Source organism: Thamnophis elegans, chromosome 5, assembly GCF_009769535.1.
Source record: "Thamnophis elegans isolate rThaEle1 chromosome 5, rThaEle1.pri, whole genome shotgun sequence".
NCBI lineage: Eukaryota > Metazoa > Chordata > Lepidosauria > Squamata > Colubridae > Thamnophis > Thamnophis elegans.
This window is the reverse complement of record NC_045545.1, coordinates 67,400,744-67,415,709: the sequence shown is the minus strand read 5'-3', so window position 1 is coordinate 67,415,709 and position 14,966 is coordinate 67,400,744. Positions and strand designations below refer to the sequence as shown.

The following is a 14,966-nucleotide window of genomic DNA, read 5'->3' as shown; positions in this document are numbered from 1 at the left end:
TACAGAATAGAAAAAGGCCTGAGATGTAGGAAGCAAGAATAAGATAGGCACAAGGGTGTGATAGACTTAAAGGCTTTATTTTCGTTGAGAACCAAATCTTACAGTACTTTTGTAACTGCTCAGCAATAAAATATCTTGTGTTAGTAAAATCCAACCCACCCCGTTTACCGAACAAAAATGAGCTTGTGATCCAGCCTTTACATTTGTTTAAATCTTAGTTTTGGTGAATTTTCTAATTACTTTTCTAATTTAAAAAAATCCATCTGAATCTTTATCAGAAGGGGGAAAAAACATGGTGGCAGGAAGAGCTGTAAAAGCTAGATCTGTGTGTCATTCTCTGCTTTATTCCATAGAAGCAAGATGTATAAACCATTTTATAAATTAGAATTCATATAGATTTGAAGATCATTAAAAAAAATCTCACACAAGCTCTGTTAGGACTGTTCATTTAGGGTCAGCAATGAGGTGATAATCTTAAATGACAAAGTGAATTACAATAACTACATTAGAGAAAATGAACCAAAGAATCAGCTGTTGAGAATGGGTAAATCAGCACTGTATTACGGCTACCCTCAAGGCCATTATGTCTCTATTCAAGACAACTATATAAAATTGCAGTTACTTTGAAACCCAAGAGTATCACAGTAACTTCTATTTCGCCTTCACCATGGGGTGCAAATATATGGAGGAAAGCAGTACTTCAATATAATAGTACATAATCTTCTTTCTCGAGAAAATGGGGTCACAATCCTGAGAACACTGAAGAATTATTAAAAGAAACCATAGAGATGAATATGGGGAACCATACTCAAATGCAATTGTGACATGGATGGTATGCAAATACTTCCTTAGCGATACCAAGAATGCAATTATCTGTTTTAGGGTTTTTAAAAACTGTATGCTGTTCCCAATAAAAACAAAGGAATGTTGCCTTTGTTTCCACCTATGAGAATAGTATCAGTTCAATTATAGCTTTATAGCTTAGTAAAGGTTTCCAATTAAGGTTCTGGTGTAGTCGAGAACAAAGAAACTGGCACAATTCGCCAGCATTAGGATCAAGCATGACGCTTTGGGATTTGATAGCACTTTGGTAAAGACTAAATGCATTTATGAAATGTGTGTGAACATTCACTCAGTTTCATATAAAAAATGACATAACTGTAAAATATATGCATATGCAAAATGAAAATTAATTTTTCATTATATTATTATGAAGGAATTGTTTGTGATCTGACACCAAGTTTCTCTTAGACCTTATTACGAAACCTCACATGGAAAAAAAGTTAGATAATCAACACAGTAAACCATCCAGAATAGGTGAATTTCAAAACTTTTCCAGCAATACTGCTTAATTCTGAAATATATTTGTTTCTAGATTATTTCCTCTGAAAAATAAAAAAAACAAAAGGAAAAAAGTTTGTGGGGAGATATTTGGAATATCTGTACAATATTTCTATCTCAAAGGCAGATTTTGAGAGAATGAGAAGGAAAAACTAAGAAATAAACTGGAAGAAAATCCAATGTTTTCTAAACTTTTGTTATACACAAATGAACACATCATTCAGACAGTATGAAAATTAGTTTAATACAGTGCATTCATATTTAAAATAAATGTATGTTTGTTTCTGCATGGGCTATCGGTTGTCACAAATAGCAAACATCCAAATGCTATATAGAAAAATGTACAGCGAGAACAGAAGTGTAAATTTAATTTATTTCCATAACAAAATAATTTATCATTTCAAACCCACTTCACCAATTAAAATGGGGAAAGTGACCAAGTCATGATGAGAGGCATTTCAATGTTGCCAATATAAATATACATTATATAAGTATATATTATACACAGTATGCACTGTATATAATATACAGACTTTAAAGTACTAAAGCCTAATGCAATTGTACATCTAAACACAGTAAGCCAATAATGGCTTACGAGTTTTCATTTTGTAATGCTTTACAAGACTACTAAAAATTTCATTCAACTTAGTTACCACTTTCACATCCCAAGTCTCAACATAGTCAGAATTCTGAAAGTGAGGATCCAGCAATAGCATTAGCTGTCCAGAAGCTGAATATTATAGGTTTTGGCCAATAACATTTATTATTTAAAGTAATTTAACATTCTATAATACAGGTGCCCTCCTTGGAAACTTTTGCTTACTTTGTTCAAATCATGCTCTGTAGAATGTAATTCCTAGTTTGGGGCTTAAACAAATAAAAGACTTTGCGCTTAATGAAGTCTCCCAAGTATATGTGCACCTTTAGCAATAGGTGACCAGTCCCAATTATTTATCCAGCTCACTGCTGGTACAGTTACATGTTTTCAGCCCAGGCTTCAAGCTCTTTCATGTCATCATCCTCTTCCTCTTCTTTTTTCTTAGCTAGAAGCAAAGCACAATAGTACAGAATTAAGCCTTTTCTTTTCAATACTGATTTAATTACCACATAATGTGCAAGGCATAAAACCCCTATAAGTTAGAAAATCATTAGACTGCTATGCTAAATGAATGAAACTAGAAATTTATGTAAAACCTGTTGTTAAATGAAGCTGAAATATAATATGAAATTACATACATCAAACAGAAAAAAAATTGACAGATGAAATAAGGTTCCACTTACCTTTACTATAGCAAATGTTTTATGTTATGAATTTATATTTCCAAGAACCAATTAATGGCATATCAACCTTTTTGTCATGTTCAGTCACAATTTGTAATATTGTCCTAATTTCAGATTTCCACCATGTAGTTTATAGCACTAGATCAATCAATCAGAATAGAGGTGCAAGGAATCTTGGAGATCTTCTAGACCAACCCAATGCTCAAGCAGGAGATCCTATACCATTTTAGACAAGTGACTGACAAGTCTGTTCTTAAAATCTCTAGTGATGCACCCTTTCTCCTTAATTTCAGGTTGCTTCTCTCCTTGACTAGTTCCCATCCATTGTTTCTTGTCCTGCACTCTGGTGCTTTGGAAAATAAGTTGATCCCCTCTTCTTTGTGGCAGCTACCTCAAATACTGGAATATTGCTATCATGTCCCCACTAGTTATTTTCTCTAGACAAGTCAAACCCAACTGCAACTGTTCTTCATATGCTTTAGTCTCCAAACCTTTAATCATCTTAGTTGCTCTTTGCACTTTTTCCAAAGTCTCAACATATTTTTTGTAATGGGGTGACTAAAACTGGATGCAGTATTCCAAGTGTGGTCTTACTGAGACTTTATAAAGCGGTACAAATACTTCAGGTGATTTAGATTCTATGCCTCTGTTTATACAACCAAGGATTGTATTGGCTTTTGGGGCTGCTGCCGCACACTGCTGGCTCATGCTTAAGTGATCGTCCACTAGGACTTCAAGGTCCCTCTCACAGTTACTGTTTTTGAACCAGGTTTTGCTTAATCTATTTTTGTACCTTTGATTTTTCATGCCCAGGTATAAAAACTTGCTTTTTTCCACATTAAATTTCATCTTGTTGGGTAGGGCCCATTGTTCATGTCCATCAATATATTTGGGGTCCTGAGCTTATCTTCTGGGGTGTTGGCTATTCCTGCCAGCTTAGTGTCATTAATATGTACTTTTATAGTTCTATAAAACTGTTACTGGAAAAAAGATCAGATACTCCTATAAAACAAACATTTTAAATGTGGGCGTGGCAAGATGTTTTTTAAATAAATTGTGGAAATAGGGTATATATGAGTATGTTTGTAAAGCAACTACATTTGTCATAAGACATCACTTTCCAACATTTACCAGGCTTTGAAGGTATAGCTATAGAGGGCACATTGGGTAGTGGGACATTCTCTGGACCACTGATTTCCAACAGATTTTTATCCAGTTCTTCCTGCTCCAGTTCTTCTAATTCAGCCATCAGCTCATCCTGTAATGGAACAAGTGAGGAAAAAAATCATTGCTTGTATTAGCAATAGCAAAAGCAGTTAGACTTATATAGCGCTTCATAGGGCTTTCAGCGCTCTCTAAGCGGTTTACAAGTCAGCATATTGCCCCCACAGTCTGGGTCCTCATTTTATCCACCTGGGAAGGATGGAAGGCTGAGTCAACCCTGAGCCGGTGAGCTTTGAACTGTTGAACTGCAGCTAACAGTCAGCTGAAGTGGCTGCAGTACTACAGTACTGCACTCTAACCACTGCACCACCTCGGCTCTGTAAGTATCTGTAAACACATAGTTCTGCCGCACTCTGTGCCAGCTGTAGCTTCCAAATGCTCTTCAAGAATAGTCCCATACACAGTACATTATAATAGTTGTACATTGTGAGATAATTAGGTCCTAAATGATTGAGTTCAGGGACTCCTGATCCAGCAAAGGCTACAGCTGGTGCACAACCTGAAGTCCTAGCTGTGACTGCCACCTGCTCTTTGAAGAGGAGTTGCAAGTCCAGGACAACCTTCAAGTTGCAGACCAGACCTATTTAGGGTAGTGTCACCCCATCCAGAGTGGGGTGACAAAGCACTGGATCTCGGGACCCGTGACCCAAAGCCACTTAGTCTTGCTACAGTTTTTCTTGTCCCCCATCCAGGCCCTCACAGGCTCCAGGCACAGCGAGAGGGCAGCATCACATTTGTCACCAAGTGTGGAAGTTGGGTATTGTCAGCATACTGCTGATATCTCAACCAGTGGATTATCTCACCCAGCAGCTTCATGAAGATGTTAAAAAGGAGTGGATAAAGTACCAAGTCCTGTGGCATAACTGTTGAGGGCTAGACTTCTCACTCCCTATTAACTCCAAGTGACACCAGCCATGGAGAAAGGAGACAAATCAGCACAAAACTGTGCTGCCCAGCCCCAGGCCCTGTAACCAACCCAAAATGATACCATGTTGGATGGTATTGAAGGCTACTAAAAGGTTAAGGATGGTTTAACAGCTGTAGTTGTCCAATGTTTTCTAAACCATCATAATGCATTGCTCCTGAATAATTAGCCATCACAGTATCTTAAATCACTGAGCTTCCTAACCACTGTATGTCTGACACAGAATGACATTATTTTTAATTATTTATTCTTACGTCATCAAATTCTTCACCAATTCCTACAGGCTTGGAGATAGCAGTTGAAATTTCATCAGCTAACTCTTGCTGTTCTGCAATATCTTGCATGAGTTCATCTACTTTGTCAATATCCCTGTAAGAGAACAATTTGATAAGATTCATCCCTTCAAGTAAAATATCTTGGAGATCAATTAAAACTACCAGGCATTTCTGGAAACCTATATTGAAATCATTTCATCACTGATTTAAATTAAGTTTTTTTATTTAATTTAAACTTTTAATATTAGACTTAACAATTTATGAAGATAAGTTACCATAATTATTTGCAACACAATAAGGATTTATAGAATTTAAACTGAAACAAAGAAGTGAAATGCCTTTTATGCTACATGAAAAATGATTTCCGTATATGAAGTAGAATGCATTTATGAATAAATAATCACAGAAATGAGCTATAATAAGTGTTTCAATATTTCCAAAACAAACGGATTGCTAATTATTAAGCAAAATTGGCATTTCTTTACCTTATTCAATAATGTTTCAGGCTGTTGCCCCTGAGGACGTGGACAAGGCCATGAGAGCTGTAGGTGCCTCCACATGCGTGCTGGACCCGTGCCCCTCCTGGCTGGCTGTCAACAGCAGGGAGGTGACACGGGGGTGGATCCAGGCGGTTGTTACCGCCTCCCTTTGGGAGGGGGTCTTTCCCCCCGCTCTAAAGGCGGCGGTGGTGAGACCTCTCCTGAAGAAACCATCCTTGGATCCAGCCGTTTTAAACAACTATCGTCCAGTCTCCAACCTCCCCTTTGTGGGGAAGGTTGTTGAGAAGGTGGTGGCCTTTCAGCTCCAGCGGTCCTTGGAGGAAGCTAGTTATCTTGATCCATTCCAGTCTGGCTTCAGGCCCGGCTACAGCACAGAAACCGCTTTGGTCGCATTGACCAATGATCTCTGGAGAGCCAGGGATGGAGGCCATGCCTCCATCCTGGTACTCCTGGACCTCTCGGCGGCTTTCGATACCATCGACCATGGTATCCTTCTGTGGCGACTGTGGGAGGTGGGGGTGGGAGGCACTGTTCTACGGTGGTTCTCCTCTTACCTCTCAGACAGGTCACAGTCGGTGTTAGTCGGAGGGCAGAGATCGACCCCTAGGCCCCTAACATATGGGGTGCCGCAGGGCTCGGTCCTGTCCCCCCTACTCTTTAATATCTACATGAAACCGCTGGGCGAGATCATTCGACGGCACGGGATAAAATACCACCAGTATGCAGACGATACTCAGTTGTATTTGTCCGCCCCGTGCCAACTCAATGAAGCAATGGACGTGATGAATCAGGGCCTTGAGGCTGTTAGAGACTGGATGGGGATTAACAAGCTTGTGCTCAATCCGGATAAGACCGAGTGGCTGCTGTGCTTCCCTCCCACTAATTGGCCAAGTGCTCCATCTCTCAGGCTGGGGGGTCAAATACTACGCCCCTCAGACAGGGTCCGCAACTTGGGAGTCCTCCTGGACCCGCAGCTGACTTTTGAACACCATTTGTCAGCTGTGACCAGGGGGGCATTTGCCCAGGTTCGCCTGGTGCACCAGTTGCGTCCCTACCTGAACCGGGAGGCTCTCACAACAGTCACTCGTGCCCTTGTGACCTCTAGGCTGGAATACTGCAATGTGCTCTACATGGGGCTGCCCTTGAAGAGTATTCGGCGACTTCAGCTAGTCCAGAATGCGGCCGCGCGAGCGATTTTGGGTGCACCTCGTTTCACCCACATAACACCTATCCTCCGCGAGCTGCACTGGCTACCTGTTGATTTCCGGATACGCTTCAAGGTGCTAGTTGTCACCTATAAAGCCCTTCATGGTATTGGATCTGGGTACTTGAGAGACCGCCTACTGCCAATTACCTCCACTCGACCAATTAGATCCCACAGGTTAGGCCTCCTCCGAGTTCCATCAGCCAGTCAATGTCGACTGGCAACTACGCGGAGGAGAGCCTTCTCTGTGGCAGCTCCGACCCTATGGAACGAACTCCCCGTGGAGATTCGTACCCTCACCACCCTCCAGACCTTCCGCATAGCACTTAAAACCTGGCTGTCCCGACAGGCCTGGGGCTAAAGACCTTCACCGTACCCGAATTGTATGAATGTTGTGCTTTTAATGATGTATTGTCCTATATGTAACTCGGTTTGTCTCCCCCTCCCCTTGAATTGTGAGCCGCCCTGAGTCCCCTTGGGGAAAAGGGCGGCATACAAATATTAATAAATACAAAAATACAAATGCTGCATGTTAATAATTTCACAATGCTTTATAGTACTCAGACGCTTTGGGGGGGGGGGGGGGAGATCTGAATTGTAAGACGTGCCCTGGATCAATTGTGGAATTTTTAAAAAGCTGATTTTTGCACTAATTAAAACCCAAACACTACAGATCCTAATCATTGCTTTGTACTCATCCCTCCAGAAAGAAACCAATGAGAATGATATCTTACATATTATCATGAGCAGCTTTCATTGCTTTTGCGGCAAACCCCATATTCTTGAGCACTTCAGTGTTGGTGTTAGCATTTTCCAAGGCTTCCCTCTGGAATTCAATTGTGGAGAGTGTGCCATCTATTTGAGCAAGTTGCTTTTCGTATCTCTTCTTTCGTTTTAGAGCTTGGAGTGCAGCTGGATAAAAATAACACAAAGCATGATTGATATATAATGTATCTATACAACTGTCTCTGCTAGAATGCTACCCAGAATATAAAACCACTTCAAATGTGTGCCTACAATTACTTCTCTTTATTTTGCTCCAAACTTCAAAATTAACATTATTACCAATGGATACTGTTTCCTTGACAAACAAAATTTACTTATTATCTCTACATCTAACTCCAGAATAAAAATCCATCAGATCAAAAGATTTACTGGTGTTTATAGAAAGCACAAATGGCCTTGGACCTCTTCTAGACAAGAGGCAATGTGACTAGAAGAAAACAGGGATTAGAATTCTATCTATTGGACTTACAGATGGCTGGGAGTAGGCTATGATTTACTTGAATCTCTCATTAAATTCCATCATAATCTTAACTTACATTGCACCATCAACCTTAGTTCTGACCTATTTATAGAACTTCACTTTCTTGACATCACACAAAATTACACAATAGACAATAAACACCATGTTATACAGGAAACCTATAGCTCATAATGCACAGCCACATGATTGTAGTTTCCATTGAGAAAACAAGCAAGTATTATTGACCAGTAGAATCTATGCATCTGCTCTGAGATGCTCAACTGATAAAATTAAGCCAGGCTTTTGGGAGACTGAGTTACCCAATCAAATCAGTTTAAATCACATCAATTCCCAGGAAAGGCATATTAAATGAGAGTAAAAAAAAACCTAGAATAGATCATTAGTTGTCACAACTCACAGTTAAAGCCATTCAAGCACATTATTAATAAGCAACCCATGCTACAATCCAAATGATACTGCACTTTTTCAGCCACTGAATGACATTCAATGCTTGCATATAAACAACCCCTAAAGTGAAATAGATTCTCAAAAAAAAACCAACCAATAAAACAACAATGTTAAGCATGGGAACCGGAACCAGCAAGAAATCCAGATATATAATTTGTTCCCTAGATGTGTACTTTCATAGAATCATAGAGTGGAAGGGACATTATCATTATCATATCCACACTACTCTACATTGCAAGATGCACTATATCAATCTTGTAAATGACTATCAAACCTCTATTTGAAAATCTCCAGTGAAAGGGAAGAAGTCTATGTAGTGACTTATTCTATTGACTGGAGTTCTTCCCATCAAAATGTTCTTCCTAATGTCCACATCCTTGAGGTTTCATCCTATTAGTTCTAGTCTTACCTTGTGGAGTTTATGAGAATAAGCCTGAACCCCCTACAACACAACTGCCCTTTCCGGGTTCAAGATCCGAGCACTGCCAACCTAAGCAGTCTGATAACATGCAAATGCAAATAGATATATAAGTATCACTTTGGTGGGAAGGTAACAGTGTTCTCAGCATAGAGTCATGCTGGCCAACACTGGCTCCCTCAGCTAAGAAACGGAGATGAGCACGCACACACACACACACACACACACACTCTAGAGTGGATAGGGGAAACTTTTACCTTTACCTATTACAGGATTCAACTTTAACTTATCAACATGAAATTAAATTGCAGGTCAAAGCCACAGAATCCATATAGGCCTTAAATAGGAACAAGGAAGGAATCTAAGTTGAGCAGAGACATACAAAATATAATATAATTTTACATGAATCCAAAGTATTCCTTTAGTACAGGGGTCCCCAAACCCCAGGCTGCGTAAGCCTGCTGCTTGCACAAAGGGAGTTGCGCTCACAAGCACGCTCACTGCAATACCATCTCCTCTCCCCCACCACCACTGCCGGTCCACAAAGCCCGACAGGTTGGGGACCACTGCCTTAATTTCCCACTCAGGCTATTTCAATACCTGATCTCCATATCATAGCAGAATTTAATTTGGGTGCGAGAGGTATATTATTGGAAAGAATTGGAATAGACAAATTAGTAATTTCAATTTGCATGTGCACCTATTATTTATTTTATATCATGCATTTATTTTTTATAATTAACTCAAAATGATGAATATACCTAACACTCCTTCCTCCTCCTGTTTTCCCACAGCAGCAACCTTGTGAGGTAGATTGGGTTGAGAGAAAGTGACTGACCCAAAGGCACCCAGCTGGCTTTCATGCCTAAAGCAAAACTACAACTCACAGTACCCAACCAGCTTAACCAGCTTACTACTTGGGAATTAATATGGTCCAAAATGAGATGCCACTAATGCCAATATAAGAGACCAATCAACTAAAATCATTATAAAATGGTTGATTACATACTGTATTGTACATCCAAAAGATTCTAAAAATTCAAAGAGAGTGTGAGTGAGTGAGTGTGTGAGAGAGAGGGAGGGAGGGAGGGGGAGGGAGGGAGAGAGAGAGAGAGAGAGAGAGAGAGAAGAGAGAAGAGAGAAAGAATGAATTACAACTCCACACAATGTTCCCCAGACACTGTTGTGCCCTGGATGCTACTAGAGTGGGAGAAAGGTTGCTTCAAAATTATTTTAACATCTAAAACTCATGATACTATTGAGATGTAAATAAAGGAACTATTCCCAGTAGCGTGCTTTTCATTAAGAGATTTGCCCCTTACAATCAAAGGTTGCTCCCTCAAAATCACGGATTTCAGAAACAGTAGAAACTTCTCTCAAAAAGTTTGCTCTTCTGTGCTAACTGATATTGGTACGTTTTGCTTCTGCAATCATTCTCGATCGCACCCATTCCATCACATAACTTTTGAGACCAAAGGGGAAGCTGGAGAAAGTCCACAGTATCCAGAATTATGAACCTACCTATTGAAGCACAGGTTTACTCACTCACCTATAGCACAGGTTTACTTACTCACCTATAGCATAGGTTTACTCACCTACCTATAGCACAGGCTTACTCATCCACCTATAGAAGCACAGGCTTACTCATCTACCTATAAGATGCCCAGGTTTTACTCTCCTACCTATAGAAGCACAGGCTTACTCACCCACCTATAGAAGCACAGGTTTACTCTCCTACCTATAAGATGTACAGGTTTACTCTCCTATCTATAAATGCCCAGGTTTACTCTCCTACCTACAAGATGCCCATGTTTACTCCCGAGTAAACACACAGAACACGATCCACCTTCTACCACCACCACCCGATTGACCATCCAAGGAGGGCGTTCAAATTCACCTCATCCGAGTCCACCCACCAAAGCGAGATGGGGATTTCCTCCGTGGCTCCGATCAGCCGGACTCACCGCGCTTGTTCTTGGTGCCGTGTTTGCGGGCCGCCAAGAGCTCCTGTTCGATCTTCTCTTCCAGGAACTCCTGCTTCTTACTCAGCATGTCCTCGGTCTCTTTAAGCCTCTGGATGGCCTCCTGAGGGGAAGGGCCCTTCCCGCCGCCTTTCTCCGGGCCGATCCCGAACAACTTCCCCAGCAGCCCGGACATGGCTGGACCTCGCGCGAGGAGAGGCACCGACCGAAAAGCCCCAGCCCGGAGGAAGGAAAAGAGGGAGAGGAGGAGGATGAAGGAGGCTCTCCCGATTGATGCTAGTCGCTCCCGAGGTGCAGAGATGGACGTGGCGGCGAAAGGCGATCCCTGCGGTCTCCTCAAACCGTCAACCGGGTTAGTTGGCCGCACAGGCCGAAGGCCCCACACTGACCCGTCTCTTACACCAGTCCTCGGCAGCGCACCAGCCCAGAGCGCCCCCCCTCCCCCACCCCCACGACTGACTCACGGACTGGAGTAGAACCGCCCACGATCCCAAACGTCACTCGTAGAGCTATGGCAACAGAGGTAACTCCGCCCATCTCCGTCTCTCCCCCCCTTTCTCGGCTAAGTGGGTGTAAGTAAGCAGCAAAGGCTGCCGGGAGTTGTAGTGTTGCTCGAAAAAAAATACGCTGTTGCATAAATGTGCTTAGACCAGAGGTCCCCAAACTTGGCCACTTTAAGACTTGCGGACGTCAACTCCCAGAATTCTCTAGCCAGCTCCACACAGTTTGGGTCGTGGTAATAGTTTCATCCATAAAGATCGTTGATTAGTAGCCTCGGCTGGAGAATTCTGGGAGTTGAAGTCCACAAGTCTTAAAGTGGCCACGTTTGAGGACCTGTGGCTTAGACATACAGTTTGGTCAGTTCCTGGGTCGTGGTAATAGTTTCATCCATAAAGATCGTTGATTAGTAGCCTCCTTTTTTATGTATACATTTTGAAACTCTCAATTCAAAATCCAGCTTAAAATTTTGGGCCTGGACAACCTAGAACTACGCCGATTAAGGTCTGACCTAAGCGAGCTACACAAAATTGTCTGCTATGACATCCTAACTGTCAACGACTACTTCAGCTTCCAGCGCAATAGTACACGGGCAAGCAATAGATACAAACTCAAGGTAAACTCCAAACTCGATTGCAGAAAATAGACTTCAGCAACAGAGTGGTCAATGCCTGAAATGCACTACCTGACTTTGTTGTTACACCCTTAAACCCCCACAGCTTCAACCTTAAACTATCTAGCGTGGATCTCACCCCTTTCCTAAGAGGCTGTAAGGGAGTGTGCATAAGCGCACCAGCGTGGTTACGGTCTCTGTCCTATTTTCCCCATTTATTCGTACCCATTTCCTGTGTTCATGTCCATGTTTATACTTGTACGTGTTATCTTGTACATGTTTGTTTGATTAACTAACTAAATAAATAAAAATAAAAATAAATGCATGCCGCAGCCGGGTATCACAACATAAGTAACATGCTTCAAAGAGGTTTTTTTAAACGGCGTTTGTTTAAAAGACTTCTGTGGGGTTTTTTTCTGAGCCTTGAATACTATTTTTAAAAGAAAGAAAAGAAAACTGATGCTCTAGTCTTGATGCTTATGTCTTGGTGCCCTTGCTTCCTATGCATGTTTTCTGGACTATTTCATTGGTTTTAATGCAAGGGTTTCCAAACATGATGCCTTGCCCATTTCATTCACTCTGCTTCAGAGATCAAGATTATCTTTATTGAGTTTACTGTACTATATTACTGTATAGTTCAATTGAAATGTAAAATGATAATCACTGACTATTGCGGTACACACTTTATCCATTGATATATCCATTAATATCTATGCTGTGTAAATCTATCAGGAAGATCTGATGAATATTATGTATATTTTTCATGCATGTATGTTTTTTGTTCTGTTAAACCATACACCAGTGGAAAATTAGCTAGGTTTTCAACTATTCCTTCTACCACTCATCAACAAGTACTGTAATTAAACAAATTACTAGTTATGGTACTTTGTGTGCTGTATTTATCAATGTTTGCAAAATAGCCTGCTGATATTTTGGCTGTGGTCTCTATATCTGTCGTTGTGCTGACTTTAGGCCATGAGAAGGTGAATATCAATCAAATCATGAGAAATTCATCATTACTACAGACATTCAGTTGTCTGTAACTTTGAATTTGGTATCAAAACTGTCACTGAAAAATAGTTATTGTAACATCCTTGTTAATAACTGCAAGACTTGCAGACAGAAGTAGTTGTGAAAGAGAACTATGACCCCAAATGTTCTCTGCTGACTTCCTATTGTCCAACTGACAAAGAAGCTGCTTTCCTACAAATCCGATAGGCAGAGGTGCCATGTCCATAGACTAAGTTAGCAATATGTAACCCACTATTTTCCAGATGTTTTAAGCAACTCACACAATCACTAGTATGCCGATTAGTGTTAAAGTCTAAAATACATAGAAAGCACCAGCCTAAATATTTTCCACAAGGCCAAACAGATTCACCTCATACACAGCAAGTTTGAAATGGCTCACAAGCCTGTTCTTTTTGGTGTGAGGAAAAAGAAAAATTGATGCAAAGTGGAATTGGTTCTTTGCTTCTCAGATTGATTAAGGGGAGTGATACAAAGGATCAACTACTGAAATACTCATTGTATTTTAAAATGTTTTAAACTATAAAGTAATAAAATGTAAACACATTTTATAAAAGATTTGCATTTCTTCAATTCGGAATAGAACTGGAAGAGATCTTGGAGGTTTTCTGGTCCAATGCCCTGCTCAAGCAGGAGACCCGATACCATTTCAGACAAGGGGCAGTCCAACCTCTTCTTAAAAATGTCCAGTGATGAAGCACCCACAACATCTGATGGCAATCTGTTCCACTGGTTAATTGTCCTCACTGTTAGGAAGTTTCTCCTCTATTCCAGGTTGCTTCTCTCCTTGATTAGTTTCCATCCATCTGGTGCTTTTGAAAATAAGTTGACCCTCTTCTTTGCGGCAGTCCCTCAAATACTGGAATAGTGCTATCATGTCACCCCAGTACTTCTTTGCTTTAGATTAGTCATACCCAATACCCTCTAGTCATACCCAATCTCAAAACTGTTGTTTATTTGTTTTAGTCTCCAGGCCTTTAATCATCTTAGTTGCTTTTCTCTGCACTTTTTCCAAAATCTCAACATCTTTTTTGTAATGATGTGACTAAAACTGGATGCAGTATTCCAAGTGTGGTCTTACTAAGATTTTATAAAGTGGTACTAATACTTCAGGTGATTTTGATTCCATGTTTATACTACCAATAACATATTAGCTTTTTTGGCTACAGCCACAGTCGGCTCCTGTTTAAGTGATTGACCACTATCCAAGTTACTGTTTTTGAGCCAGATTTTGCCTAATCTTTACTTGTACCTTTGGTTTTTCCTGGCTAAAGTGTGAAGCTTGCTTTTCTCCACATTAAATTTCATTTGGTTGGCTAGAGCCCATTGTTCAAGTCTATCAAAATCTTTTTGGATTCTGAGCTTGTCTTCCGGGGTGCTGGCTATTCCTGCCAGTTTAGTATCATCCGTAAATTTGATGAGTTCCCATTCCATTCAACTAAGTCATTTATGAAGATATTGAAGAGTACTGGGCCTAATACAGAACCTTGTGGTATCCCATTGCTTCCTTCCATGTAATGTAGTACTATTAAGAACTACTTATTGATTACAGTTCATCAGCCAGTTACAAATCCATCTGGTGGTGATGTTGTCTATGCCACATTTTTCTCACTTACCAAGAAGTAGGTTGTGGTGTACTTTGTTGAATGCCTTACTAAAGTCTAATTATACTATGTCCACAGCATTTCACTGGTCTACTAATTTAGTCACTTTGTCAAAGAATGAAATAAGATTGGTTTGGCATGATCTGTTTTTAACAAACCTGTGCTGGTTTCTAGTTATAATTATTTATTTCAAGATGTTCCTAGATCTGTTTTTTGATTAACTTTCACAGTATCTTTTCACATATTGATGCTCGGTTGATTCATCTGTAGTTTCCGGTTTTTTTCCCCTCTCCTTTTTTGAAAATAGGAATCAAATCAGCCCTTTTCCAATCCTCAGGTATTTCCCTAATGCTCCAGG

General features: G+C 40.5%; 1 protein-coding gene across 1 annotated transcript; it reads right to left on the bottom strand.

Moving 5' to 3' along the window:
* Positions 1-238: 238 nt before the first annotated feature.
* Positions 239-11,345, bottom strand: CHMP4B (charged multivesicular body protein 4B). The gene is made up of 5 exons (XM_032218774.1): positions 10,847-11,345; positions 7,485-7,662; positions 5,026-5,140; positions 3,754-3,880; positions 239-2,384 (listed from the first exon to the last, which is right to left on the bottom strand). Exons 1-5 carry the CDS (start codon positions 11,037-11,039, stop codon positions 2,317-2,319), a joined length of 681 nt encoding a protein of 226 aa, XP_032074665.1. The 5' UTR covers positions 11,040-11,345; the 3' UTR covers positions 239-2,316.
* Between the last annotated feature and the right edge of the window lie 3,621 nt (positions 11,346-14,966).

Bases quoted from the DNA above. Each gene is read 5' to 3' on its own strand.
- CHMP4B (XM_032218774.1), bottom strand. From the start codon at position 11,039: ATGTCCGGGCTGCTGGGGAAGTTGTTCGGGATCGGCCCGGAGAAAGGC. The intron at 7,663-10,846 runs GTGAGTCCGGCT...ATTTTTATCCAG, and splicing joins CGGCACCAAGAACAAGCGCG to CTGCACTCCAAGCTCTAAAA. The intron at 3,881-5,025 runs GTAAGAATAAAT...GTTCCATTACAG, and splicing joins TTGGTGAAGAATTTGATGAC to GATGAGCTGATGGCTGAATT.